This window comes from Trifolium pratense, linkage group LG1, assembly GCF_020283565.1.
Source record: "Trifolium pratense cultivar HEN17-A07 linkage group LG1, ARS_RC_1.1, whole genome shotgun sequence".
NCBI classification, from domain to species: Eukaryota; Viridiplantae; Streptophyta; class Magnoliopsida; order Fabales; family Fabaceae; genus Trifolium; species Trifolium pratense.
Window position 1 is genome coordinate 42555942 of NC_060059.1, and position 27224 is coordinate 42583165.

Consider the following 27224-nt stretch of genomic DNA (forward strand, 5'->3'; position numbering starts at 1 on the left):
TAGTGATTGACGCTAAACTTGATAGGGAGAATCGCGGTTCGATCTCATGCAACTGCGAACAGGAGGAGGCTGAAACCACTTGATGTCAGAACTGACCCCAACTAGATTAAACTGATGGTGAAAAACAAAAAAATGATTTTATCTTTGGCAAGGATAAATAGTATAGTTATGTATGTTTAGAAAAGTGAGAAAATGTGGTAATTTCACACCTAATCGAAGCTTAATTATTGTTGCTTAAGGAAAACAACGTTAAAATTCGGATTAAACCCATATGGGACCAAGAAAAAGAAATTTGACATGTATCCAAACATGTTATACATCTATTAGAACCAATTTTACCTATCACGCACACAATAAATTTTATACACCAAGAAAATTTAGCCATTCAAACGTAAGAAGAGTATCTAGTGAACTTGTTTTTGTTGTTAGAATTATTTCATGACTCTCAAATATCTAAACCAAATACATGTAACCGTGAGTGTATATTTTGTGACTAAACAAACACTTAGAATTATGCAGCAATCTAAATCTAAATTAGTATTGGAAAATTATAAGTATTGTTCGGTTGAAGAGCGACGTGACGACACAACATTTTGCATTCATCAACATTGTTCTAGTTATCTCATGCCGTCATAGATCAATGCACGACCGTGCTTCGGGTCCGGTTACCAGTCAATCAAGGCAAACTCCGACTATTTGAAAGTCCGGTTATCAGTTAAGTCAACCATAGAAATTCACCGTCATAACAACAATTTAATAGATTCAAAAACATTACTCGAAACAAATTCTTATCTCTTCAAAAATTACTAATGAAACCATTAAAAATTGATCAAGAAATAATAGAAACTTTGATGCAAGCAAATAACAGAACAAAGTCTCAATAGTACAACACACTATGGTGATCTTTTCCTAGGAACAAGGTAAAGATCAATTTTCTTATGCATAGTGATTCCTGGTTTCACTTGTGTATCCAATACTTGTTCCTTATCAAAATCATTAGGTAATTTCCAATCAAAAGAGTGAACAAGATTAGCAAGTATAAGCTCAACAGTCACAACTCCCATGTTCATTGCAGGACACATTCTTCTTCCACTTCCAAATGGAATCAACTCAAAATTCTTCCCTTTAAAATCAATTGAACTCGTAAAAAATCTTTCGGGATAAAAATCTTCGGGGTCTTCCCAATTATCGGGATCTCTTGCAATGGCCCATGCATTAACATGCACAAGAGTTTTTGGTTTAATCTCATAACCATCTATGTAACAATCACTAGTAGAAAAATGACTTTTGGTTTGGAGATACCACTACCGGTATGTGAATACCAGTAGTGAAATACATTTGACCAAAGGATTCCACTACTGATATTTTTAAAACGGTAGTGGAAAGTTCAGAGACAAGGGATTTCACTACCGGCTTTGCTAAATCCGTAGTGGAAAGTAGACACGGTGGCAATGTCGTAATTACGTACAAATTTGTTTTAATTATCTTCCACTACCGATCTAGGATTCACCGGTAGTGGAATCCTAATAGTGTTATTATTTTTTTCATATTCCCACTTTTCACTACCGATCTAGGATTCACCGGTAGTGGAATCCTAATAGTGTTATTATATTTTTCATATTGTCATTTTCATTCCCAATTTTCATACGCGTTCAATCTCCCTCCCACTGCAAACTCTCCATTCTCAATCGTCCCAAGTTCTTCCAAATCGTCCCAAGTTCTTCAAATCAAACACTCCAATTTCCCAATCATTCTCCAATCTCTCCATTCTCCATTCTCCATTCTCCATTCTCCAATCTCTCCAATTTCATTCGGTTTCATTCTCCAAACCCTAGAATGCTTGAATCGCCTCCAAATTTCTTCGTTTTTATTCGGTAAAGGTATGAATAAATCAAACTTCCTCCAAATTTCATTCGTTTTCGTTTTCATTCATTTTCATTCTTGTTCATTCGTTTTCATTCGCTTGGGTTTTCATTCGTTTTCATTCACGTCGTTTTCGTGGGTCTGTGATGTTCATTTCTGTGTGGGTCTGTGTTTTTTTGTGTGGGTTTTCATTCTTCTTCTGCTTGGAGTTTTTATCGTACCAAAGATCTGCTCTTCGTATTCAGCACAGTTAACTGCTTATGGTAAGAAACAGTGTGGGACTTTTCAGTTTCAATCTTTCAATTTTTTTTTTTTATTATTATTATTATTATTTGTATAAAAATGGTTTGTGTTACAGATTTTAAAGATTCGGGTCCAAAGGAAGAAGAACATATTAGCTTTCCACAAACCCAAAGCAAGTTGCAGAGTCTAGGTGACTCTCTCATCTTTAATTATGTGATATTTGTGTTACAAAATTTCATTCAATTCTTATTTATCATGACTCTTTTTTTTTTTAGTGGATTTAATAATGTGGAGAGATGTTTCAAGATCAGCATTTGTGTTTGGTATTGGAACATTCATTATAATCTCATCTTCTTATGCAAGGGATATCAATTTGAGGTTACAAATCGATCTACACTAAAAAGATTTTATCTTAATTATACAGCTCTATAACTTAAGTTTTTCTGCCCTTTCTTTTTGTTGCAGTCTTATTTCTGCAATCTCCTATTTAGGCCTTGTCTACCTTGCAGTTATCTTCCTCTATAGATCCCTAATTTGCAGGTAATAATAATAATAATAACTTACGCTTTTCCCGATCTCTGCTCGTCTTATGTAGAGACCGTTTATTATTAATAATAACTTACGCTTTTCCCGATCTCTGCTCGTCTAGTGATGATGGTTTTATGAAGGAATTGGTATTTTTGTGATGGAATTGGTATTTTATGAAGGATTGGTATTTTAGAATTGGTATTTTAGGAATTGGTATTTTAGGATTGGTATTTTAGGAATTGGTATTTTAGGACTGTTTATCAGGTGATGGAATTGGTATTTTAGGATGTGCATACTGTTCTAGAGTTTTGATTTTTCATATTAATATGCAGGCACAGGAAGCTACAAAAAAACGAAAAAAAAAAAAAAAAAAAAAACTAACATACCACTACTGATATTTATAACAATCAGTAGTGAAAACTAACATACCACTACGGGTATTTGTAATTACCCGTAGTGGAATCCTCAATTCTAAAAAAAAAAATGGAATAGCATACATACCACTACCGGTATTTACAAATACCGGTAGTGGAATCCCAGATTCTAAAAAAAAAAAAAATGAAAACCATACATACCACTACCGGTATTTGTAAATACCGGTAGTGGAATCCCAGACTCTAAAAAAAAAAAAATGAAAACTATACATACCACTACCGGTATTTACAAATACCGGTAGTGGAATCCCAGACTCTAAAAAAAAAAAAAAGAAAACCATACATACCACTACGGATATTGAAAATACCCGTAGTGGAATCTCATACATACCACTACCGGTATAAAAAGACCCGTCGTGGAAAGTATTGACTTACAACGACGAGTGTGTTTACTACCGGCCGCGGCCAGTAGTGGAATCCCTATTTGGCCGGTAGTGGAATCCCCTTTCTGCACTAGTGAATTTTCTATAGTTTCTCTTGGCAATAGTAATGGTGATGGAGGGAATAATCTCAATGTTTCTTTCACCACTAATTTAAGATAAGGTAGCTTTTCAATATCATCTTCATTTATGAAATCTTTGTCTTCATATAAGTTTTTGATTTCCATTTGAACCTTGTTCATCACTCTAGGATTGTTCATCAATGCTGTCATAGCCCAAACCACTGTTGCTGCACTTGTGTCTGTTCCTGCTAAAAAAATGTTCTGCATATATATGTGCAATGTGTTTAATTAACATAAACTTAAGAACTAATCACAATATTATTGTGCTTTCTACAAAAAAAATCACAATATTATTGTTTAATGAAGGAGAATATGAAGGATGAATTTAAATTATCCATCACTTTTCCTATCCCATTTGTCCAATTATTTTTTAATTGAGTATAACAAATATTTTTCGTGGTTACAATTAAATTGAGTATATACGAAATACACAACAACACATTTAACAATAACTTTCGACACAAATAATTATTTTATCATTTTTCTATCAAATAGTCTAGTGTTAAATTCACACACCTTAAGTATAAAAAAATGGAAAACCTCAAGTTTGAATTGGACTCATGTACATATATCAATGCAGTCACATACTGAATTGTAATACTCTTCTTTTTCACAATTAGTGTATGTGAGTGTCGATGGTAGGTTTTTTTGACACAAAAATAAAATTAACGACTCTACAACGATGTTTTAATAACTTAACCAAATATCGAATTTAAACTATGAGACATTCAGTCATGATTCATATGTTTTAAACAGCTTGAACCAAGATGAAAACTACAATTGAAAACCTCAAATAACCGAATCGTAGACGGTGTCACTTCATGGTTCAATTAGCTGAACAATTAAATTAGGAGCAGTTTGTTTCAAGTTTTATTTTTATTTTTTCTCGAAAATGAAAACAAAATCCCAACAAAAAAAGGTGGGAAAAATTTCTCCCTAAATATGGAAATAAATGCATGTATAATTTTCAACTAACCTCTCTATTAAAAAGGTGCACGAGAATATTTAAATATTAACCAAACATATTTTTTTAAATACCCAAGAAAAAACTTTTCATCCTTGTATTCTTTGAAAAATTTATTCCCAAAAATAAATTTAGTAAACTTGAAACAAACGTCTGTTAGGTTCGATATTTAAAACATTGTTCAATAGTATGCAAATGATTCAAATACACAATTAGTGGAGTGGTGATTTGAATGAAATAAGGATGAGTTCTTACCATAAGTATAGCTTTGATGTGGTTAAGAGTGAGATCAAAAGAGAGTGAGTGATTATTCATCATTTGCAAAAATATATCAATGATATCAGCCACTTCTTGTTCCTTGCTTTTAGGTCTTGCTAAATTATCCATATGATCATCAATGACTCTTTGGTATATCAAATCCAATTCCTTGAAAGTTTTATCAAGCCTCCTAAGAGTTCCTCTGACTCTATCAACCCAACCCAACAAAAGAAAATTATCTGAAAAGTAAAATTCAGTTAACAAAGCTTGAGCTTCATTAAGCAAAACTTGCAATTTACTTCTCCTTTGTCCACTTCCAAATTCAACTTCTTCCTCATAATCAAAATCATATTTTTTCCCAAAAGCTATCTTACATATAATTGTATTTGTCAAAAACATCAATATTTCACTCAAGTTCACACCTTTTTCATCACCATCATATTGTGACAACTTTTGAATCAATTGGGCAACTTCATTTTCTCTAATGGGTCTAAAAGAATGAATACGTTGAGAGCTAAAAAGGTGAAGAACACATAGTTTTTTCATTTCTCTCCAATAAGGACTATAAGGTGCAAACCCCAAATCTAAACCATTGTAAGTCAATTTTCTTAGTCCTAGGAAAGCTGGTCTACTTGCAAATTTCAGGTCATGTGTTTTTAACACTTCTTTTGCCATTCTTGCTGAGGAAACAACTAAGGTTGGTATATTGCCAAGGTGCAAAGACATGATAGGTCCATAGTGTTGGGAAAGTTGCCATAGGGATTGATGTGGTGATGAAGGGTCAATTTGGTGTAGATTTCCAATTATAGGAAGTGGTTTAGGACCTGGTGGAATTAATGATGTTCTTCTAGTACTCTTTGTTTTGTGTATATGGATGATGAATATAATAAAGATTGGCAAGAGATAAAGAAGCACAAGATATAGAATCCCCATATGATGCAATGCAACCTTACAAATTGTTTCTCTATCTTCCAAATTTATGAGGCTGGTTATTTTTTTATCAGCAAAAAATATTTTATTTTAATATACCTAAAATAAATAGAAGAGGTACTCCGACCATTACAATAGAATCAAGTACGGATAGTACTCCACCAAAAAATACATGATTGATATTAACGATCAAATATATCAGTTATTCATGTGGTGGATTTTATAGAATTATACGATTGAATATCACTTCTGAACAAACAATTCATATTGTAACTTCAGAATTCTAATAAATTTATCAAATCTCAAAATCAATTTTATTTACCAAGATTTTGCCATTATAATTCAAACACAAGAAGTGTTTTCAAATCTATTGAATTTGTTTTTGTTGTCAGAATTATTCCACGAGACCCTAAAAAATCTAAACCAAACAAATGTTGTCATTACTAGTAGTACACATATAGTGAGCATAATGGAAATGAAAGATTCCAATGACACAAATTTTCATACGTAACGTAAACCCAATGGTCCATTCTCTCTTATTTTAGAATGTAGTCATGGCATGGACAATTTCTTGTATTCATCCATAATGGACAATAATTGTGAGAACTATCGAGAGGAAATATATTACGTGTTTGGTGTATTGAGGAAAATATGGTGATTTAGACAAAAATTAGAGAAAATAGAGGAGATAATAATAATGTTTAAAATGGAGAAATAAATAAGTGAAAGAAAGCAAATTAAGAAAGAGAGAAAGGGGTGGGAATGACAAAAAAGGGGGTGGGGGTAACAAGCCCCAAAGTTTGATATAGAAAACAATCATTTTAATCTTTTAGCCCATTTCCATGATTCTTAGACAGACTTATGAAAATTTCTCATCCCACTACCCACTTTCTCACCACACCCCTGAAATTTCCATTTTTGCCCTTGGTCAAAAAATTCGGAACGCGTTTTCCGAATTTTTTTAGTTCAAATTTGGAAAAAATTCGGAAAACACATTCCGAAGTTGTTTTTGAAGGCAAAAAAAATTCGGAAAACGCGTTCCGATTTTTTTGACCAAGGGCAAAAATGGAATTTCCAGGGGTGTGGTGAGAAAGTGGGTAGGTGGGATGAGAAATTTTCCAAACTTATATCCACTAAGCCCACTACATCTGAAAATCGGTTGAACCCAACAAATGGGCATTAAGAAGTAGAGGAGTACTATCACTATTCTTTCTATCATTCATTTTTTAATTGTGTGAAATTTGTATAGATATCACCACTTTTTACGTGAGACATAATTTTAAAATAAGACACTTAGAATCTATTGTGTAATTTTTTTTCCTCTCATTTTCTTTTCATCATACTAAATGGATCATTGCATTTATTTCAACCAATTAGAGAGTGAGTGTTAGAAAGAGTGTTTAGAAGAGAGTGATTTAACACTCATGTAAAAAGTATACTATATTAAAACAATGAAAACAACAAAAAAGAAGTTTCGAGACATTAAAATGTATTGAACTACTCCCTCCGTACCAAATTAGATGTCATTTTGAAGAAAAAGTTTGTACCAAATTATATGTAATTTTACAAAATCAATGAAGCATTGAATTTATTTTTTCTATTATGCCCTTAATTATTTATTATTCTCTTCTTTCAATTCTTCAATTTATCTTTCTCATACAATTAATTAAGGATAATTATATAAACTAACCCATAATTTCTTTTTTTCATACAACATTAATTACATTTCTTAATATGCGTAAAAATGCCAAAGTGATATATATATATATATATATATATATATATATATATATATATATATATATATATATATATATATATATATATATATATATTGTGGTACGGAGAGAGTATGTTCTATTGAGATAACTTAGTTGGTACGCAGACGCGACCCACAACATGTACTTCCAGCTCTATGAAGCTGAGCCGTTAATTTTTTAGGGCTCAAAAAATAAAATAGGAAACACACAAGGGTTATGTTGAGGGATGCTATTTTATCAATTATTTTGGTGGTTCTTGTGTTGTACGTTTATGAAGGTGACTATTGTTCAACACTTGTGGTTTTTGTTTTATTAATTAAAGCATAATTTGGTTCTTGTTTTATTAATTAAAGCATTTTTTTTTCTCAGGAAATTCGAACGTAGGATAACAAGTTTTTGGACAAAGAATTTAACCACCAAACTAATGTAATATTTGTGAATATATGATTATGAATATTTTTGTATCTATTGTATTTTTTTAAATTAGTTGAGAGCCTTTAAATTATTTGTATTAGCCCTCTTGGTATGATATTGCAAGGTGAATTTGTGACTGTTTGACATAAAAAAAAAAAAAAGTATTGAATTCAAATATGAGAAAGATTCAAAAGTTGTGACCACTGAGCCACCATCAACATTATTACTAAATACTAACCTCTCAAGGATTTGGTAACCTCATCCAACTACTACCAACGGTGGGATCAAATAATTTTCCAAAGAGAAATTAAGTGATAATAATTGACTTTTTTGTTCTATGTGACACATTCATACCATCTAGTTATGACCCCAGCAATGCATTAACCTTTATTATTAAATATCATACAAAACCTTCGACATATTGTGGGCAAGATATTGCTTCAATTTTTTATAATAAATATAGGTGAAATTATCTGAGGAAAGAACAGGGACCGGATTTCGTGAAGTCAAATTTTCCGTGCAGTCGGTCACTTTATAGCCGTCTGATCAAGATCAGACGATATAATTTAAAAACTATTTTATTACCATATTTATTTAAATCATTCGATCATGATTGAACGACTATAAAGTGACTGTACGAAAAATTCGAATACACCTAATCCAAATTCCGAAAGAGCAATCATATGACTGGTTGAATTTAGTTCCCATGTGACGTGACATGTGGTTCCACCATATACCCTAAAGACTTAGTACTATTAAATTTGATTTAAATGGTTGGCTAGTCATGTGCCGTTGTACCTAAATGCCATTTGATTGCTGAGCTGAAATAAATAAACAAGCGGAATTAGTAAGAATATTTGTTTTCACAAAATCCAGTGTAAATTAATCGATTAATTACCAATCTCAAGTGGTTAATGAATTCTTTTAAGACGAATTGTTCTAAAGAACCTAAGTTCAATTTAAAGGGAAATAATTTTTAGTTACACTTTATTTATATTACAACTGAACTTTGAGTTATCGAGTCTTCTCACCTAAATATCAGATGATTAATATAAAGAAATTAGAGTAAATTAGTAAGAATATTTTGTTTTGAAAAAAGTTAGGTAACTGTTTATTTTGATACATAAATGTGAGACAAAACATCATCAATGACTTTTTTTTCTTTTAGTAATTTTATTAATTAAATTAATTAACGTAAGATCATACTAAACTTTTTTTCCTTTACTCAAAGCAAAATAGTAAAAACTACTAGTAAGTAAATTGTGCGTGCTTTTCTGATGATGGGGACTTTTTGCTTTCACTGAGATGCTAATGCTACCAAAAAGGAAGTTAGGTAATCCAATGGAAGAAGATAAGATAACATTTAGAATTAATTTGATTTGATAAGACATTTTTTAAACTATGTCTCGACTAAGATTTGAACACACGTTTTTCTCTTTTTTATAATTGAAATATTTAAACACTAGACTGATCAATGATCATTGGTTAATGTACTTTTTATTAGGGTTTTGCATACACTACTTCTAGACATTTACCTCAAGTGTTAAGGAGGGACATTGAGATGCCAGATTAATTACTAATTTTGGAAAGCACATGCTTGATTAATAGTACTATGAAAGAACAATTTATTTATCAGAGTATATACTATGGGTTAAAATTTATATGCATTCTACTCTACTAAATTACTATGTTGGTTTCATATATTTTTGTGGAACACATTATTTTTAACTAAAATTAAAAAGTGTGGCTCAAAGAGTTATTTTTAGCATTATTAAATTACATTCATATGTTTAAACAATTATACTAAAAATTAGATTTCATTCTTTTAAATTAGAAATGCTTAAACAATTTCTTCGCATATACTAAAAATTAGATTTCACCTATTTTAAATTAGAAATACTTAAATAATATCGTAAATTACATTCATATGTTTATTTTTAATTTTTAATTTGAGTATTAAACAAACCATTTTCTCTATTTCTTTTCTTTATTTAAAAAAATATTGGTGAGAAAAGATAATTTTGGACATTTAACATTTTTTTTAATAAAAAAATACTAAAATACAATCTAAATTCATGTGAAAAGAGGCGTAACGGGGATACCCGAAATCCGTTGGATACCCGATCCCCGTTGAATATGAGTTTGGGGTTATACTTTTTATCCCCGCTCGAATTTGGGATGAGTTTGGGGAAACCCAAACTTTATGAGTTTGGATTTGGGGAGGGCAAAATCCGTCCCCACCCGCCTCATTGTCATGCCTAATTTTAAAGAGACTTATTGGTTTAAAAGACTTTCCGATTCGTTGCTCCCTTGAACCAAAATGGTTTAGAATAAAGATTCCTACTAAATCAATTTTTGAACACCAAATTAAATATTAAAATTGTTAAGTTACTAAATTTGATTTAGTGGTAACGAGATTGGGAGTTTGGATAAGTTAAAAAATAACCATTCAGTAACTATGCATATTAGTTTTTTTTCTTTGTTGCTTATATAAGCATCAACACTAAATAGTGCAACATTTAGCACTAATCTAATCTCAAACATAGTAATAGTAGTATATTGCAGAGGCCATGTGACAGGCCACGTTTGGAGGGGGTTGAGGACAAAATAGTTGTCAGCAAATTAGTTGATTGTTTCTCTGATTGATGGAAACCTCTGTAATGCCACAAGCTGAGGAACATGCATCTATTTTTATTTTCTTCTAAATTAAACAAAAATACTTTTATACGTAACTATGTAAGGTTGAATATAATTAAAGTATTTTGTAAAATAATATTCAATTCTCCATCAAAACGTATATTTAGTAGTAATAATTTTGGTCCCTTTCTTGGTATATTTAAAATTCTCATATTGTCTCAAAATTGAGATGAATAATAATTCATATAATATCTATATTCTTTAATTTAGTAAGACATTTTTTTAGAAGACAACCTACACAGTTCACATAAAATTTAAAGCGGATAATATTTTAAAACAAAGTATTATATATAGATGGTATCTCTAAAACGCAATGCTGCAGATTTGAGCTCAGTCTCAAATCTTGATACTTAGAGTTAGAACACCACAATCACCGTTTGTTTGGGATATCAAAGCCTTGTAACTTTGTAAGGATGAATTAGAACTAATACTCAATTCTAAGAAAATCAATAATAATCATATTTTTAAGAGTATTAATATGATTTGGTGAAAAAAGAAGACTAGCTATAAATATTTTTTGGGTTACAAGAAGACTAGCTATAAATATGATATAATATATCTTAAAATATTTTTTACACTTATATAATTGATTACAATCACTTTTTGAATTGTCTCATGCACTTTTAGATTCCAAATAATTTGATTTGCTGTTGACATAATTTGTAACTTTTCATCATCTTTATAACATTCTAACTATATATTGAGAACATTCAACCAAAAAAATGAGAACATCTTTACGGCGGACATGATGAGCGGCACATATATGATTCATAATTTTTTTTGACTAATATTGTATTCTATTATAAGAAAAACCAAAGTAGTGCTCTCAACAAAAAGTTCAAAAAAAAAAAACCAAAGTAGTAGTCAGTATTAAGTTGTAGTAGTAGTTCGTTAAGAAAAAATAGCATTAAGTTGTAGTAAAATTTAATAAAATCTAAGTAATGCTTATCTTAGATTAGAATAATTGATTAAACAGGTACAACAACATGTGCAAAGCATAAATGTAGTACATATCTTTCCTTTAAAAAGAAGAAGATATCTTTACTTCTTTAAGAGTGAGTTTCTCTTGCAAATGCACTCTAGCAAGAAAAGCAAAGGGCAATACACCATTCTCAATTTCTCAAAAATCAACAAGTCATGAGTAATTTCCATTTTTAATCTAACATAACACAAAGGTAAACATTATTAGTTCTAGTACTTACAGCTAAAAAGAAAGATACTTTTAAAAATATAGCACAATATTAGCAATACACAATTTAGTTCATTTTATAATTTAAAATTTACAAAATTTTATTTAATAATAACAATGAGTACATTCTTTCCAACCAAAAAATAACAACGAGAGTATTAAAAAGACCAGTGGTATTTTCATCCTTAAATAATACTCCATCCGTCTCAAAATTATTGTCACAATTTGACTGTGTGTAATATTCATACAAGCTACTTTGATCATATTTTTTTACTAATGTATAAAGATAAATATTAGCATATGAGATCTTGTTAGATTTGTTTCGATGAGTACTATCAAAATATCAAATTTTCATAATTTTTAATAATACACAACTAAAAATATTAATGATCAAAATTATGCATTGACAAGTGTGCAGTAGTAAAATGTGACAATTATTTTGGGACGAAGGGAGTACTACTATATAAGACTCGAGTTGACAGAATATTTTGTCTTTTTTTTATTTTATTTTATAGAGGATATTCTTCATATTTCTAATTGCGTTAATTATTTATTTATCAAATACTTATAATTACTTTTATAAAAAATCCATATTTAGTAAAAAAAAAATGATATAAATATAAATCCTTCTTATCTATTTTATATCTATACTTACTATATATAAAGAGGATACATGAGTTTTGGTGTGGACTTTTCATAATATCAACAATACCCTTGATTATTTTAAGTAGCAACAAAAATATTTTATTAACAAACGCACCATAACATAACGCACATATTTTTTTTACCAGCAACAATTTTTTATTAACAAACTTACCATAACATAAGACATATATTTTTTTGGACATAAGTTAGACACATACAAGCACAATCTGCGCCTGCCTGACCCGCTAGTAACCAATACTGCTATAATGATCTAGTAAAAAAACAGTTATAACGAAAATGATTAAATTCTTTTACCAACGATAAGATTCGAGATAAATTCTAATGTGAACATGGTTCACAATGGACCATATCGATAAAAATGTTAAAAAAATCAACGATAATAGATGTCATTTAGATTTAGTGGAGAACAATTTTTATAATTTTGGTAATTGAGAATACGATTTAATTAATACCAGTTTGATTAAAATAACGATAAACAAATATATGCTTATGATATTGAACTATTTTCAATTAGATCACCAATTAAGCCGTAAAAAATATAAAACTCTTAAATTTTATTTCTTAAAACTATTGTCAGACAATTATTAAAATTTTTGATAATTTTTTTTACATTGATTCACAACCCATGTTAACACTCGCCTAAAATTCAAATTATAGTTAAATTACGTGGACACATTTAATATTTGACCGTGACAAAATCATCTTCCAAATTATTTTTTTGTTGAATTTTATCTTCCATGTAAGAAACATGTGATGTGATAAACCAAAGAAAACAATAGTATCATACAATTAGTCAAAAAAAAAATTAATACAGAAATATTAATGTCACTACCACTTTCAAGTAAAAAATGGCTATATTTAAGGAATAAAATAATTTCAATATTTTTTTTTGACAAAGAAGATAAAGTTTAGTTTTTGAAAATATAAGGAAGACGGACTTGAAAGCAAAGCATTAAGCTAAATTGAAGGAGTATTTTAAGGTCCGTAGTTTTTAAACTTACCTTTTCTTATTCTTACATTTTCCAACACATACGGTAACTGCATATGTGTGTGTTCTTCTTTGTTTTGTTCGCACACTAACAAAACAAAACAAGAGAGTGTGAAAAACACACACACAGCTATGGTGAAATCTAACTCATGCTTAAGGTTAATATGCGGTGGTGGTGATTCTTCTAACAAACAAGTTGTTTCAGAGGTGAATTTGTTTCCGAGGAGGTTTTTACTAGAATGTGTTTTTCACAGTTTCTGATTTGTATTTTTGTTTTTGTTTTTCTGTGATCTGAAGTTGTTTTTGTTCTTTTGATGTAACGAACTTGTTTGTTGTATTGTTATGCTTCTTTATTCTTGCATTGATGGTTTAATTTGTTGTTCCGATTTCTATTTTTGGATTTATATCTTCGATTTCATTCATTTTGAAGTTACGTTTGGATAATTGAATAGCTATAAAGTGTTGTTTGGAGAAAAATTGAAAAGGAAAACTAATGCTTCTATTTTTATTTATTTTTTGGATTTTTTAATTACTTTGTGATCTTTGATCTTAGGATTAGTGATGGATATTATGGAACTATTGAGGATCTCTAAAATTCATTTTCATTGTTTGATTTTAATTGTACAATTTTCTTGTTTATTTTGAAAATCACTATTCCATAATGCTGGAAAGTGTTACTTGATCTGATTTTTGGGAATTAATTATTATTTTTCACATAATAATTGAAGTAAATTAAGTTCATGAGTATGGATTAGTAACATCTTTAGGCCAATGAGATGTGACTTCTGATGTAAGTTGCACAATTTACTGCTGCAGTAGTGTTTTTCTTTTTCATGCTTAGTTGATTTGAACTTAGTTACTTGTACGATGTCGAACCGAGATCCATGAAATTAGGCGTTTTACTGTATTAAGTTTTGTACATTGCACTGTAGTAAGTTTTGTTGAATAAGTGAAATATTGATTGCGATTTCTTTGAACATTATGGCATTAATAACCTGATCGATTTAGGAAATATTTATTTTCGTAATCAAGTTTGATTTTTATTTAATGATGTTCCAGGTCAAGGATTCTAATGATAAACGTGGTTGGAGTTTCCGGAAGAGATCTGCAAGGCATCGTGTGCTTAGCAATACTGTTATAACAACAGAGACGACGTCTTTGGCAAATAAGGAGATTCCGGAATATACAAGTACTAATTTTCAATCTCCAGCTGAACCTAATGTCGTTGAAAAGATTTGTACGACAGATTTCTCTGACGAGAAGCCTCAGTTATCCTCCAATGCATACTCAGAGATTTCAGAAAAAATTGTCACTGAAGCTGAGGGTAAAGCGGATGTCAATCCACCAGAATCTGCGGTGATAATCGTCCAGACTTCCATTAGAGCATATTTGGTATGTTTTTCTCTAAGGTTTTCTGATCCTATGTAGCACCGATACTTCAAACGGAATGCGTGTCCGACACTTCAACAATTCTATTTTCTCAAATTGTTATCAGTGTCGACGCGTTATTGTCATTACCCGTGCTTCATAGCTGATCCAGAATCTTGTAAGAAAAAAAACAGTAATTGTCGTTTTATAAATGTTTTGTTCATGTTTGTTTCAGGCTCAGAGAGCACTTCTGAAGAGTAAGAATGTAGTGAAGTTGCAAGCTGCTGTTCGAGGTCACTTGGTCAGAAGGCACGCTGTAGGAACATTGCGATGTGTTCAAGCTATTGTTAAAATGCAGCTCCTTGTACGAGCACGACATGCTCAGAAGTCACAATCAGATGGCAAAAATGATTACTCAAAAACTTTGGTATTTTTTTATTTGAAATTGTTTATTATCAAATATCATGCACGAGTACAATCAATTCAACGGTTGGTTGCACAGTAGCTACTTATTACATGATAGAACTGTAGAGTTACCAAACTTTCAAATCCTGGAAGTGTTAAGTTGATATGTGCACTTCTCAAACTTAAGCTCCAGTATTTAAGCTGGAAATAACAGTCACGCAAAATGTTTCAATGTTTGGATTTCTTGATACACCTTACTGCATTATTTTGAGTCTATTCTGAGATTACAATAATGTTTTCATTGAAGAGAAAGAGATTTGTTATTGCATTTGCAGTATTGTTAGATAATATGCGCCGCAAGCCATACTCTTAATGTGTCGTTTATTTTTTTACCATGGTTTAGGATAACGAGCATGACACGGACAAATCAAATTTGAAGCACACTTCTGTGGAAAAGCTTCTCAGCAATAAGTTTGCTCGTCAGGTACAGTTAACAACTTAACACATTGTTTGTTTTACCTGTTTAATGTCATCTGTTTGTTCATTCATACTAAATATTCTGTTGTTTCGGTCCATTAAAGCTTCTGGAATCAACACCAAAAGACAAACCTATCCATGTCAAATGTAATCCTTCTAAAGGCGATTCTGCTTGGAAATGGTTGGAGAGATGGATGTCTGTTCCAGCAATAGATTCTACAGAGAATAAAAAGCCAATCTGTGTGTCAGAACAATCAGATGAAACCAAAGATAGCACTCGTGTATCTCAATTGGAAACAGATACTCCGTCTCAAGTTATTCTTCAGTTAGCTGATTCACCTATACCATCTGAGGATGAAGAGAAGACCGCTACTTATGAGGATAGCAACTCATACTTTGAAAGAAACCCCTCTACATCTTCTCTTATAAACAATAACTTGGAAGAGGCTCATCCCGAAAAGATGCTTTCAATTGGTGCTAGAGTATCCTCCAATAAAAGTGAATCTTTTTTCGATACAAAAAGTGAATCTTTTCAAAAGGAAATTTTGGATTCAAATGCAAGTGTTCCACAAGAACCCAGTTCTCCTCAGAATCCAGAAATGGACGATGAACAGCTCAAACATTCACGTGGTGCCAAAATAGCCTCCAAGACAACTGATTCTTTTGAAAAGGAATTGTTCGGTTCAAATGCAAGTGTTCCACGGGAGCCTGGTTCTCCTCAGAGACCAGAAAGTGACAGTGAACAGTGCAAACAACCAGTAAAAGCATTTACCTCAGACCAACTAGAGACCGAGGGAAAGAAAGTTGCATATGTATCAAGGAAGTTAAGCAATCCAGCATTTATTGCCGCTCAATCAAAATTTGAAGAGCTGAGTTCAAATGTGAATTTGGGTAGGCCAAGTTCTTTGTTCGATCAGGATGTATCAGTTGAATCACAAGCAGATACTGCATATATATCAAAAGAGTTCATCTCATCTGAGAATTCTACTCCCTATCCTTCTAGAATTGGTGATCCTGAAACTGTACTCTCTATTTCTTCAACTCTTGATTCACCTGACAGATCAGAGACTTTGGAGAGCGAGCACGATGCCAAAGATTTAGTAGAAGGGATAGTTAATCCTGAAAACAATATTGATTATGGTGTCGGAGCCAATACTCCGGCTTCTAACTTGCCTATCTCCGATTCTGATCGATTAGAAACTGTTAACGACTCCAGTGGAAATATTGTTGATTCAGTGGTGCCTGAGAACTTCAAAGAGCCTTCTGTTGAGCCTGAGGTAAATGCATCTGACATGTTGAGAGAAAACACCGAGACTGTTCTACCAGATTTTAAGTTGTCAGCTTCACCAGGAAGCTATATGACAATACCCGAGTCTCAAGGAACCCCTTCAAGTCAGGTTTCGGTGAAACCTAATAAAGTAAACAAGACTGGATCAAGTGGTAAACGTAGGGCACTGTCTATGGGTAACAAGTCTCCTGCAAATTCAAATAACGATTCAGGCTCAAGAGTGGCTGTTGGTAACAAGTCTCCTGCGAATGCGAATCACGATTCAGGCTCAAGAGGTAGTAGAGAACAATTGCCTAAGGATCAGCTGAATGGAAAGAGACGCAATTCATTTGGCTCAATAAAACCTGACCAGACTGATCAAGAGCCTACTAGAGATAATAGTAGTAGCAATAATTCTCTTCCCCGTTTCATGCAAGCTACACAATCTGCTAGGGCCAAGATAAATGCAAATTCCTCTCCAAGATCAAGTCCAGATGTACATGACCCTGACGTTCACATTAAGAAGAGACATTCCTTGCCTGGTGCAACTGGTAAGCAGGGTTCTCCACGTGTCGAACAATCAATATCTCCAGCTCAGCAAGGCACAAAGGGCAATGGTTCAACCGGTAAAGATTACTTTCTATTTTAGGTTTTTAAATTTATCATACCAAAAATTTTCTTATTACTTTAGAGTAGTCTTCTTATGATACTTGACATCACATTGGTCCGCCAGTTATATACAAAAAAATTGACCCATATATAAAAACTAATGCCATGTTTCTTTCGACAAGGACTAATTTAATGTGCGACATGAAATGTGATGTTAATTTAGTTATGTTCTTAGAGACTAGTTTGTTATGGCCTATGGGAAATATCTTTCTAGGATCAACTTTATGTTTCTCAATGTCATAACTGATAATTCCCGTGTTAATGTAATAAAAGTTGGAAGCTTACTTTGGACAGGATATTTTGTGTCATGTTAGCACTTAATATTTTCGACTTTGCTATACCATTAATAGGCCTAAATAACTTTTTAATCCCCATAATACACTACTTTTTAGTCCCTATGAAAATTCTTGTTGGTTTTAGTCTCTGGAATATCGAAAGAGTTGCTTTTGGTCCTCATTGTTTGGTTTTTTTCCCTGTAAGTATTGATCTAATTGGAATTATTCCCTACAATATGAAATTTCATATAATCTTTCAAGGACCAAAATCAATATGGTCCATATATTAGAGAGACTAATTCCAAATGGATCAAATAATATAGATTCTAAAATCAAGATAACAAAGACCAGTAGTAACGTTTCCTATATATTAGAAACCAAACCGGCAAAGATGTTTTTATAAGGATTAATACGTGCACAAGTGATTTCCTGTTCAATGAGTTGTATCATATCACTTACAACTTGATTTATGCTTATTTCAGAGAGAAAATGGCAGAGGTGAATCGACACTGCAGCCCAAGTGCGGTCGCATTGGCTCCTCCGATAACAATTGTATTCTTTTTCTCCCATTCCCAACTCCAAAATTTATTTATTGCTTGAGTTTGGTTGTGACAGACATATATACAAAGACTATAACTAGAAAGTGGGTGTGTTTGTGTGAGAGGCTTATTTTTGTACATTATTGTTGTGTCACACTCTCATTCTGGTACCATTGTGTAAGTTCCAGGCTAATTCTGCTTGTGATGTCACTTTTGTTGTGTTTGTTAAAGATGATTGTTTGTTTGTTTGAAACCATCTATATATTTTTCATAGGTTTTGTCTGATTTTAAATAAGCTGAATATACAATGCGTATTCATATTCATCGTAAGATAACTGCAGTAACCACACAATAGCACGACTTAGTAACTGACTTAATTGAAATTGGTGCTTGGTAAGGCTTCTGCAGTGGCAGTGGCAGTGGCTGTGGTTTTTTTTTGAACGGCAAATGTATTATTAATAAAAAACTACCTCTCTGCACAAGACGAACAGAATTGTTTATTACAATATTAATTGACAATGCATTATAATTGAGTGTACAAATTCAATTTCTCAAGAGACATATATCAAAGCTTTGTCTATTCCGCACAATTCATCATCAACAAAAGGAAACTAAACATGCAGGAAGTATTGAGTATTTCTTTATAGACACTTCTCTACTCTAACATTAGTTTGAAGGGTAATCATAATCTCAAGCAGAAGCTAATGGAACATGACAATAGTGTCGAATTTAGAAAGAAAAAAAAAAACTTCAAAGCTCAAATTTTTCATAAATTCTTCAAGCTATGGCAATGTATGCAAATTGGGAAGATGCAAACAACATATATCTCGAAAACAATCTATTTAACATCCTATTGGGAAAATTGCATTTCTTTTTCATTTCATTGAATTAAAGGTCAAATCAAAATATTTTTGTAATGTGTTCGGTGACCATAACCTTTTAGTTAACAAAAAAAATACATATAGACCCAAAAAAAATACACCGTGAAAACAATATAATACTTTTAAAATATATATTTTATAATTTTAAAATGGTGTTCTTTTTCATTGACATATAATTTTATTTTTTAAAAAATTGATAAAATATATAACTTCTCCATAATTTACCCGTCCTAGTGGTGAACTTGTATATTTGAAGGAGATAATTTTAATTTTTCAACCTAATATATTTCTTCTCTCTCTCTTTTTTTTAATAGAGAACCTAATATATACCGATGAATTAATTCAAGTGGTAAAAGTTTCCCTAAATAAGTAGTCAGAGGTTCGATTTTTGGTTCATGCGTATGAAAAATTTTAATTGGAAAGGGATAATCCACCTTGTGTGTCACGCAAATTCCTTGAAGGAGATTAATCATCATTAATGGTGAAAATTTTGTATCAATATTATGGTAACCGAGAACCTAATATGCTTCTTTTTTTGCAAAAGATAAATAAAATCATAATTTTGTTGGTTGTTGTATGAGTTTATCTTGCGCTCAGTTGCGCTATTAATAAAGTTTAGCCATTTAAAAAATCTTAATTTTTTTTTTGCAAAAATAAATAATTTTGGTCATTTTATTATAAGCCGTCATCATCTTTCACTAAACACAAATGTAAACACATTTTTAACAGTTAAAACCCTAACAACAAAACCTCAGCCGCGTTTCCCGCTTTGCATCTGTATCAGTCGACTCGCACTCAACTCAACTGCTCGGAAAACGCCGCCGGACTTTTTCGTCGGCCGCTATAAACAGTGAGAAACTCTCTTAACTCTAATGCTTCGCCGCGGCAACGCACCACAAAGCAATTTATATTGTTCTATGTTATTGAATTCATTATGTATTTATTTGTATTGTACACTTGATGAACCTTAACATTGTAAATTTTCTTAACTAGAACATATTCACTTTGCAACTTTATAAAGATTTTGATTTCAATTTCTGAATAATATATGCGGTAGTAATTTGAATTTTTTAAGAAAAGTCACCAATTTAATCATTCTGTTAAATTACTCACTCTCTGTAAACCCTAAAATATAATTCACCTCTTTGCAATGGCCATTTTCCTGTTATGAAATTATGATTTATGATGAATATGGTTGGTCTGGTGGTATTGACTCGGGACATGAGAGTGTGCTACTCCTTAAGGTCTCAAGTTCGATTATCTCTAGTGCCAATTTGGGTGGCCTAATCTAGCTTCTTCAAAAAAAAGATTTATGATGAATATAGTTTTTTGGGATGAATTTTGACTTAAGTCATTAACTATGGATTGTAATTTAGTTGGTTCTTTTGATGGATTAAGGTTTGGTTTATGTAATGAATGAATGAATTATGATTTAAATTGTGGTGAATAGTTGGATGTGAGTATAGTTTAGGGACCTTTTAGTTTCTTTTAATAGTTTAGGGACTAGATTGGTGAGAGAGTGGGGTAGTTTAGGGAGTAAATTGATTGCTTACTCTATAATTTAATGATGGGTTAAAACTTACTGATATTAACAATTTTGTTACATGGATAATCAGGTTTTTCTGTGCAACTATTCCTTAATCCGACCGAAATGGATGACAAGATAGACACTGCAGAAAAGAAGGTAACTTTCTTCACCTACTATGTGTTTTTTTCTTTCTTTCATTGCTTAGTTGTTCTATTTGGTTGCAAAATGCATCCCATTACATCGCTGATTGAACTTTAGTCATGATGAGTGTTTCAAGATGAACATGTTTTGTAATGCCTATCTTTTGGTTTACCGTTGACATTGTAAGTGGAAAAACATTTAAGTTATAGATAGGCGATAGTAACAAAAAGGAGGATTAGTTGCAAATCAAGATTCAAATTTTTTTTTTGTGGAAATTTATGTCTCAGTAGAAAAATTTGAGTATATAGTAAAGGACAATAAGGATTTAATAAATTTGTTTCTTGACTTACATTAATTAGTTCTGAGATTTGAGATATATACACCTGCTGGTTTAGATGAGCGGAATCTTACACCTTTGTTAGTCTTTTGTTTTTCCGTCATTCTTATTCCTCAACCCCAACAAACTAATACTTTCATGTGCTTAGGTGTTGGTTGATATTGTAAAATTGGCACAAAGGAAAGGCATGAAGGGTACAATGGGAGACTGGAAAGAATTCTTGAACAGTCATGATAAAAAATTTGGGGCAGGTATGAGTGATCCATCAAAGAGGTCCCATGAGGATTTGGCTGCATTTCTAAAGACATTCTCAAAGGATGATGATTTGAAGGTAACGAATTTTCATTGTATTTATATCCTTTCCTAAACTAGAAGTTGATAGTCGTCGTGATGAGTCTTATCTATTCTCTTCTTGTGCTCAGTTTTTTGGTAATATCATGCGGCATCATTCAAATCAATACACGTTAGAGAGACTGAAAGATAGATCTCATGATTCCCCCGAGCAGGTATGTTTTCATAGAATCATAATGACTGTTCTGCTGGATATAAGCATAGTTTTTGCACTTAAACCTTCTCTTCTAGATTTTACCAGTTATAGTACCAGTAATTAATATATATTTCTAGATTTTACCAGTTCTGACTCAAATATCAATAAGCTTTTTGTTTTCTTTTTGTAGTTTTTTAAGAACTTATTTTCCTTCGCTTTAAAGCGGCTGCATGTGTCTATGACTTTCTTCCTTTACTATTTTCTGCTTAAGCAACTCAACATTTTTTTTATTAAATTTATAATGGTAGTCTCTTTTTTCATTACTATTTACCTGCGCGTTATTTTTAAAATTACTAGTTCCATTGTTATTATTTTACAAATTGTTGCTTTCCTGCCATATAATAGTTGACTTGCAAGTTGAATATATCTTGTTGCTGCAACAATTTGAATATAGAACCTAAAGTTCAAGAGACTACAACTTATAATGGCCTGATACATAATATCTTTAGCAAAGACAGCTTCTAATATTACTTTCTTCTGCCAATGGTTTTTTGTGCTTCCTATTACATTTTGTGACTGATAATGCGGTTTACACGATTTTTGAAGTCAATTAGTTAAAAAATCTTTAATTAATCTTTTGCTTTTATTGTTTGATCCTACTATATTTTTCTAACCTTAAGATGTTGGCAGCACAGAGGCTAGTCCAAGTAACTCTCCAGCACCCTAGGTATCCACGGGATTATTCACTGCCATCTATTGATGAGGTTTGTTATGATTTTCTGTTTTCAAATTTTCTGGTCAACCTACGTGCATTAAAACATGCTAACTAGTCGTCGTTGAACTTATACACTGCTTACATGTGAACTGCTATGTACATTGGCCTTTTTATTCTGTTCCAGGATAAGATGCCATCAAAGAAGTGGCTGTAGAAGTTTAGGATACATATTTTTTATATATATAGAATTATAATCTAACAGAATGCTTCAGAAAATAACACCGAAAAAAGTTGACCTTAAAAAAGACATGGTCTTATTTTCTTTTATGAATATCATGGCAACAATGTTTTACTGCTCATATTTTCAGTGCTTGAAAGTTGAAAATGAAATGGTTCAGAAAATCTAAATTATTTGTTTATATGGATGCATCAACTTTCAATATATAAAATTAGTCACATAGCGGCAGTTCACGGTGTGATGCACCGAAGTGTGGTAGTGCAGTGACTGGCCTTGGTGGCGAGGTCTTGTTCGGCATGTATTAAGGTCGTGGCCGTTCTGTTTGTGTTCATGGGTCAGTTCTGTGTGTGTTCATGGGTCCACATGGTGCGGAGTGGTATGTGTTTTTGAAACGCAAATGTGTTTTTGCTGGAAAACCACCAGATTACCCTTAAAACGTGCCAAGGTCTTTTGGGGTTTTAGCACTTGTAACCCCCTAACTCCTTTTGTTATTACCCTTTCTTGTGAACTCCTCCAGTGCGACGAGAATGTCATCTTCTTCAGACTTCTCTTCTGTATTCTGCGAGCCAGCTGCACAGCCCACTCAAGCTGCCGTGCAGCCCACCATCCATTGTTTGCTTCTTTCTTTTTCTAATTCTCTGTTTCCCCTTTTCTTTATACTGTTTTGATATTCATTCCCTCCATTGTTTCCTCTTTTTTCTCTTCTCTGTTTGCTCTTTTTTTTAATTTCCCTTATTTTTCTATTCCTATGCTAGAGCACTCATTTGAGTTTTGTTGGTATATAATGTATGTTTTGATCAAGACTTTTTTTATTTCTATTTATGAACATTTCATGAGTTTTGAGTTATTTTTTTTAATTTTACATTAAATATGTTTTATAGTATTATTCATGTAATTATTCCAAAAATTATCAAATACCGGTCATCACGTTATATGATATCACGCTATCTCACTTTTGGGGTCGGCAACTACATGGGATTGACTACCCAGAGTCCATGTGCTATTGCTAATGCTTTTAATAAATGTTGTCCATGGATAAGATTATAAGAAGGAATGTAAAATAAAATGAACACATCAATATGCACCTTTTTTATTGCAGAGCACATATAAAAAAAACACCGCCATTGGCTGTGGATGAAATTTATCGAACCCTGGAATGCTTTCAGAAATTTTTGGTGCTTCTATTGCTAACCTCAATTCCATATCTATTGATGTATTAGTTTTTTTTTTCCTTTTCAAAATTATTGATGTTTTAGAAATCCATGTCTAATTAATTTTTTTTTTCTTTCTTTCATTCAACTATAGCCTTGGTTAGGAGAGAGAACTTAGAAATCTATAATGCAATTAACAGCAAATATTAGTGAAAGTGGGAAAATAAATTTGGATATTTTAGTCCAAAGATATACAATTTATTATTTCTTGATCTGTGTTCCTTAAATATCAATAGATACGGAATGGAGGGAGTAGTTTTGTATGGATTTATAGTCTCTGTGTTCAAAGCATGAGCTTGTTTTTATTTTGCAATATGCTACTGTCCTTGAACTTGATTTCTCGATGCTTGGAATTGAGATTTTTATTATCCTTACACCTGTTTGCTATTTAGCGATGGTCTGCTACAGTTTATAAATATATGGGTTCAGTGGATTCTTAGTCAAACAAGGCACTTATCCATTATCTATGTTGCTTTTTTGTTGTGGAAAATGAAGGGATGGTTAGTGATAAATCTTAAAAAAAAGGCCAAGGGGATAAGATCTACTGCAATGGTTGCTGTTGATTGTGAAATGGTTCGTTGTGAAGACGGGAATGAAGCCTTAGTAAAAGTCTGTGTTGTAGATCACAATTTAGAGGTAATAATTTATGCCGGTTCTTCCTTTTACCTGGTGACTCTCATCAGTCCCCTTCTTCTCTATCTGCCCAAAAGTTCAGCTTCCATATAATTGCATAAAGTGAATTCTTTTCGGGGTCTAGATAGATAATTTCAGAACTTTTCAGGTCAAGCTACACAAACTTGTTAAACCGGAGAAAGCAATCGTAGACTACAAAACAGAGATTACTGGTGTCTCTTCTGAAGATCTAAAGACAGTGACTTGCTCCTTAGCTGATATACAGGTAGTTTTGTGGTTCATTTTATGGTTTTCTTGTGTCATCCTTTCACATGCTTAATGAAGAAGTGTGTTGTACTTTTGTAGAAATCGATGAAGAAGTTGTTATCCAATGGAACTATATTAGTGGGACACAGTTTACATAATGATCTACGTGGTAAGTGTCATGAACATTTTGTTTGGCCGTGTCCTTTAACCTACTGCTAGTTTCTGTATATATGTAGGGGATGAGTTCTGTTGTATTCTTTTTCAGTGGAACACAGTTTATATAATGATCTATTTTGTTTGGTTGGTTCCATTTTTATGTACTAATTGCAGTCATTTGCAGTGCTGAAGCTAGATTATGTTAGAGTGATCGACACTGCATATATCTTCCAACCCTTGGATGGATCAATTCACATGAGACCTTCTTTGAATAGTTTATGTCAGGCAAGTAGCAAAGTATTTACATTCAATGCAAAGAGTATGATTTGTATTAGTCACCATCTACTTTAGACAACTGTTATTTGAATGAAGACTGTTTATTGCGCATTTGTGCTTGAGTACTCTTTGTATTTTAAAATATTACACCATACAAACTCACAACCACATTACGCTGGAAGATAAGTGAAAGAGAAATGCAGCATGTAGTAATCAAATATTTATGGCTTATCACTGTTTGTTGTAACAGTCTGTGTTGGGCTATGAAGTTCGGAAAAAGGGTGCTTCACATGATTGTCTAGATGATGCATGTGCAACAATGAAACTTGTTCTTGCAAAGATAAACAATGGTGTTGATAAGCCATTTCCATTGACATTGGTTCAAGAGCCTGTAAGTTATTGTATACATTTTTTATTTGTAGTTATTATACTTATGGTGGTTAGTAACTATTGTCATCACCATTTTCTGTTCTCTCATTTTAGGTTTCAGAAAGTGACATGGCGAAACTGTTTATTCACAGAATTCCAACCACTATGAACGTTGAAGCACTACATGAAATTGTTCCCGGAGACTTCACGATAGAGCGAAAGGTATAGTATATTAGAATGTTCTATAAGTATCCCATTGTTTTGAGGAAAAGGTTCATCAGTAATTAAAATGCATGAATGTCTTTAATTTGTGGTTTTTAAATTCATCATTTGATACTCTTGTTGACATTCAGTCATTGGGCTATTTTCCTTGTTTGGGTTCTGATTTATTGTAAAACTTGTTGCAGCCTTCCAGGAATGATCAAGGAGATAAGTATTCCGCCTTAGCGATCTTTAAGAACCATCGAGAGGCACATGATGCATATGAAAATCTCCAAGGCAGCCAATCAAAGGTACCTATATGAATCACGATATACCAATGTTCAATGATGCATTCGTTTCTTGTTTAGCTGGGGGAAATAAATACATAAATGTGGATTCCATCCACTACCACAATACTTGAATCCATTTTTTCTCATATAAATGTTCAACAAAATGGATATTGGCATGCTGCGTACACTTTTGATCAATCTCATACCAGTGATGTGTATTACTCTGTAGGATTCAAATGGGCGTCTACAGAAAAATGTCACATGTCGGCTGAGTACGGGCATGAGTGTCAGTGTATATGTTCGGGAAATGGGAATTGATGATCACCACAAAAAAATGCCATCTAAGAGAGATTTACCAGAGGATGAGACAGTTGATGTTCCCAAGAACAAGAAACTAAAAATGGATCCTGAAGTTGAAAAGGGCTACTTGAAAGAGATAGAAGCACTGAATCAACAATTGAAAGAAAGTGTGTCGGAGATCGATTCATTGAAGGAACAGTTGAGAAAAGTGGATCCTGAAATTGTAAAGGATGCCCACTTGAAAGAGATTGAAGCATTGAATCAACAATTGAAAGAACGTGAATCGGAGATTGAATCATTGAAGGAACAGACAAGGAAAAAGGACTTTGAAATCACCACTCTGCATAAAATGGTATCAAGCTTAAAACAAAGGCAAAAACCTAAAAAATAGTAACCATGGCACTGGAATATGTGGTGTTAGATTATTCCATAAAAAAAAAATTCAAGGACATGCTATTCTCATGTGATTCTTATAAAACTGTGGTTGTCTATTTGGATGAAGCTTATAATTTTGGTACTCTGTATGTTATGTTCTTTTTTACCAATTCAAATTTACAATTTTGGCCCTGTAGGATGAGCAAAGTTGAATGATGTATTTTTATTAGGATTCTGTCGCTAGCTATTATTGTTTGAGACGTTTTATGTAGTAATGTTGACTAAATACAATCTATTATTATGTTGGCTTTGTTTGAGAATGTTGTAGTTTATGGTTAGGGTAATTTTTTAGAAGTAAAAGTTGTGTTTTAATTTGTTTTTTTTATCACGTTTACTCTTTATTT

The 27224-nt window shown here is 32.1% G+C and overlaps 4 protein-coding genes across 6 annotated transcripts; 3 read left to right on the top strand and 1 right to left on the bottom strand.

Annotated features, from left to right (window-relative positions):
* Positions 1-825: 825 nt before the first annotated feature.
* Positions 826-5790, bottom strand: LOC123887134 (cytochrome P450 71A1-like). The gene is made up of 3 exons (XM_045936425.1): positions 4790-5790; positions 3531-3771; positions 826-1267 (listed from the first exon to the last, which is right to left on the bottom strand). Exons 1-3 carry the CDS (start codon positions 5723-5725, stop codon positions 894-896), a joined length of 1551 nt encoding a protein of 516 aa, XP_045792381.1. The 5' UTR covers positions 5726-5790; the 3' UTR covers positions 826-893.
* On the top strand, positions 1511-2951 carry LOC123887143 (reticulon-like protein B21). 2 transcript variants are annotated; one of them, XR_006801370.1, is made up of 5 exons: positions 1525-1880; positions 2090-2126; positions 2222-2296; positions 2382-2484; positions 2572-2951. XR_006801370.1 is itself a non-coding variant. In XM_045936434.1 (4 exons), exons 1-4 carry the CDS (start codon positions 1883-1885, stop codon positions 2648-2650), a joined length of 501 nt encoding a protein of 166 aa, XP_045792390.1. In that variant the 5' UTR covers positions 1511-1882; the 3' UTR covers positions 2651-2951. The 2 variants fall into 2 exon arrangements, 1 of the variants encoding a protein (XP_045792390.1); XM_045936434.1 differs by having other exon boundaries at positions 1511-2126.
* A 7552-nt stretch (positions 5791-13342) lies between the features above and the next one.
* On the top strand, positions 13343-18709 carry LOC123924564 (protein IQ-DOMAIN 32). Its single transcript, XM_045977514.1, has 6 exons — positions 13343-13643; positions 14496-14828; positions 15040-15231; positions 15613-15693; positions 15791-17579; positions 18380-18709. The coding sequence occupies exons 1-6, from the start codon at positions 13569-13571 to the stop codon at positions 18397-18399; spliced, it is 2490 nt and encodes an 829-aa protein (XP_045833470.1). The 5' UTR covers positions 13343-13568; the 3' UTR covers positions 18400-18709.
* Positions 18710-20001: 1292 nt separating this feature from the next.
* Positions 20002-27140, top strand: LOC123913965 (small RNA degrading nuclease 1). 2 transcript variants are annotated; one of them, XM_045964912.1, is made up of 13 exons: positions 20002-20167; positions 20934-21001; positions 21472-21654; positions 21746-21829; positions 22506-22574; positions 24470-24610; positions 24756-24872; positions 24953-25022; positions 25194-25294; positions 25536-25676; positions 25769-25876; positions 26062-26166; positions 26375-27140. In XM_045964912.1, the coding sequence occupies exons 2-13, from the start codon at positions 20969-20971 to the stop codon at positions 26834-26836; spliced, it is 1614 nt and encodes a 537-aa protein (XP_045820868.1). In that variant the 5' UTR covers positions 20002-20167; positions 20934-20968; the 3' UTR covers positions 26837-27140. The 2 variants fall into 2 exon arrangements, with proteins under 2 accessions (XP_045820868.1, XP_045820876.1); XM_045964920.1 differs by having other exon boundaries at positions 20014-20167; positions 25536-25680; positions 25773-25876.
* The last annotated feature ends 84 nt before the right edge of the window (positions 27141-27224 follow it).

Bases quoted from the DNA above. Each gene is read 5' to 3' on its own strand.
- LOC123887143 (XM_045936434.1), top strand. From the start codon at position 1,883: ATGAATAAATCAAACTTCCTCCAAATTTCATTCGTTTTCGTTTTCATT. The intron at 2,297-2,381 runs GTGACTCTCTCA...TTTTTTTTTTAG, and splicing joins AAGCAAGTTGCAGAGTCTAG to TGGATTTAATAATGTGGAGA. The intron at 2,485-2,571 runs GTTACAAATCGA...TTTTTGTTGCAG, and splicing joins GCAAGGGATATCAATTTGAG to TCTTATTTCTGCAATCTCCT.
- LOC123887134 (XM_045936425.1), bottom strand. From the start codon at position 5,725: ATGGGGATTCTATATCTTGTGCTTCTTTATCTCTTGCCAATCTTTATT. The intron at 3,772-4,789 runs GTAAGAACTCAT...ATATATATGCAG, and splicing joins ACATCAAAGCTATACTTATG to AACATTTTTTTAGCAGGAAC. The intron at 1,268-3,530 runs ATTCACTAGTGC...TTTCTACTAGTG, and splicing joins GCCAAGAGAAACTATAGAAA to ATTGTTACATAGATGGTTAT.
- LOC123924564 (XM_045977514.1), top strand. From the start codon at position 13,569: ATGGTGAAATCTAACTCATGCTTAAGGTTAATATGCGGTGGTGGTGAT. The intron at 14,829-15,039 runs GTATGTTTTTCT...TGTTTGTTTCAG, and splicing joins CTTCCATTAGAGCATATTTG to GCTCAGAGAGCACTTCTGAA. The intron at 15,694-15,790 runs GTACAGTTAACA...GGTCCATTAAAG, and splicing joins GCAATAAGTTTGCTCGTCAG to CTTCTGGAATCAACACCAAA.
- LOC123913965 (XM_045964912.1), top strand. From the start codon at position 20,969: ATGGATGACAAGATAGACACTGCAGAAAAGAAG. The intron at 21,002-21,471 runs GTAACTTTCTTC...TCATGTGCTTAG, and splicing joins TAGACACTGCAGAAAAGAAG to GTGTTGGTTGATATTGTAAA. The intron at 21,830-22,505 runs GTATGTTTTCAT...TTGGCAGCACAG, and splicing joins CTCATGATTCCCCCGAGCAG to AGGCTAGTCCAAGTAACTCT.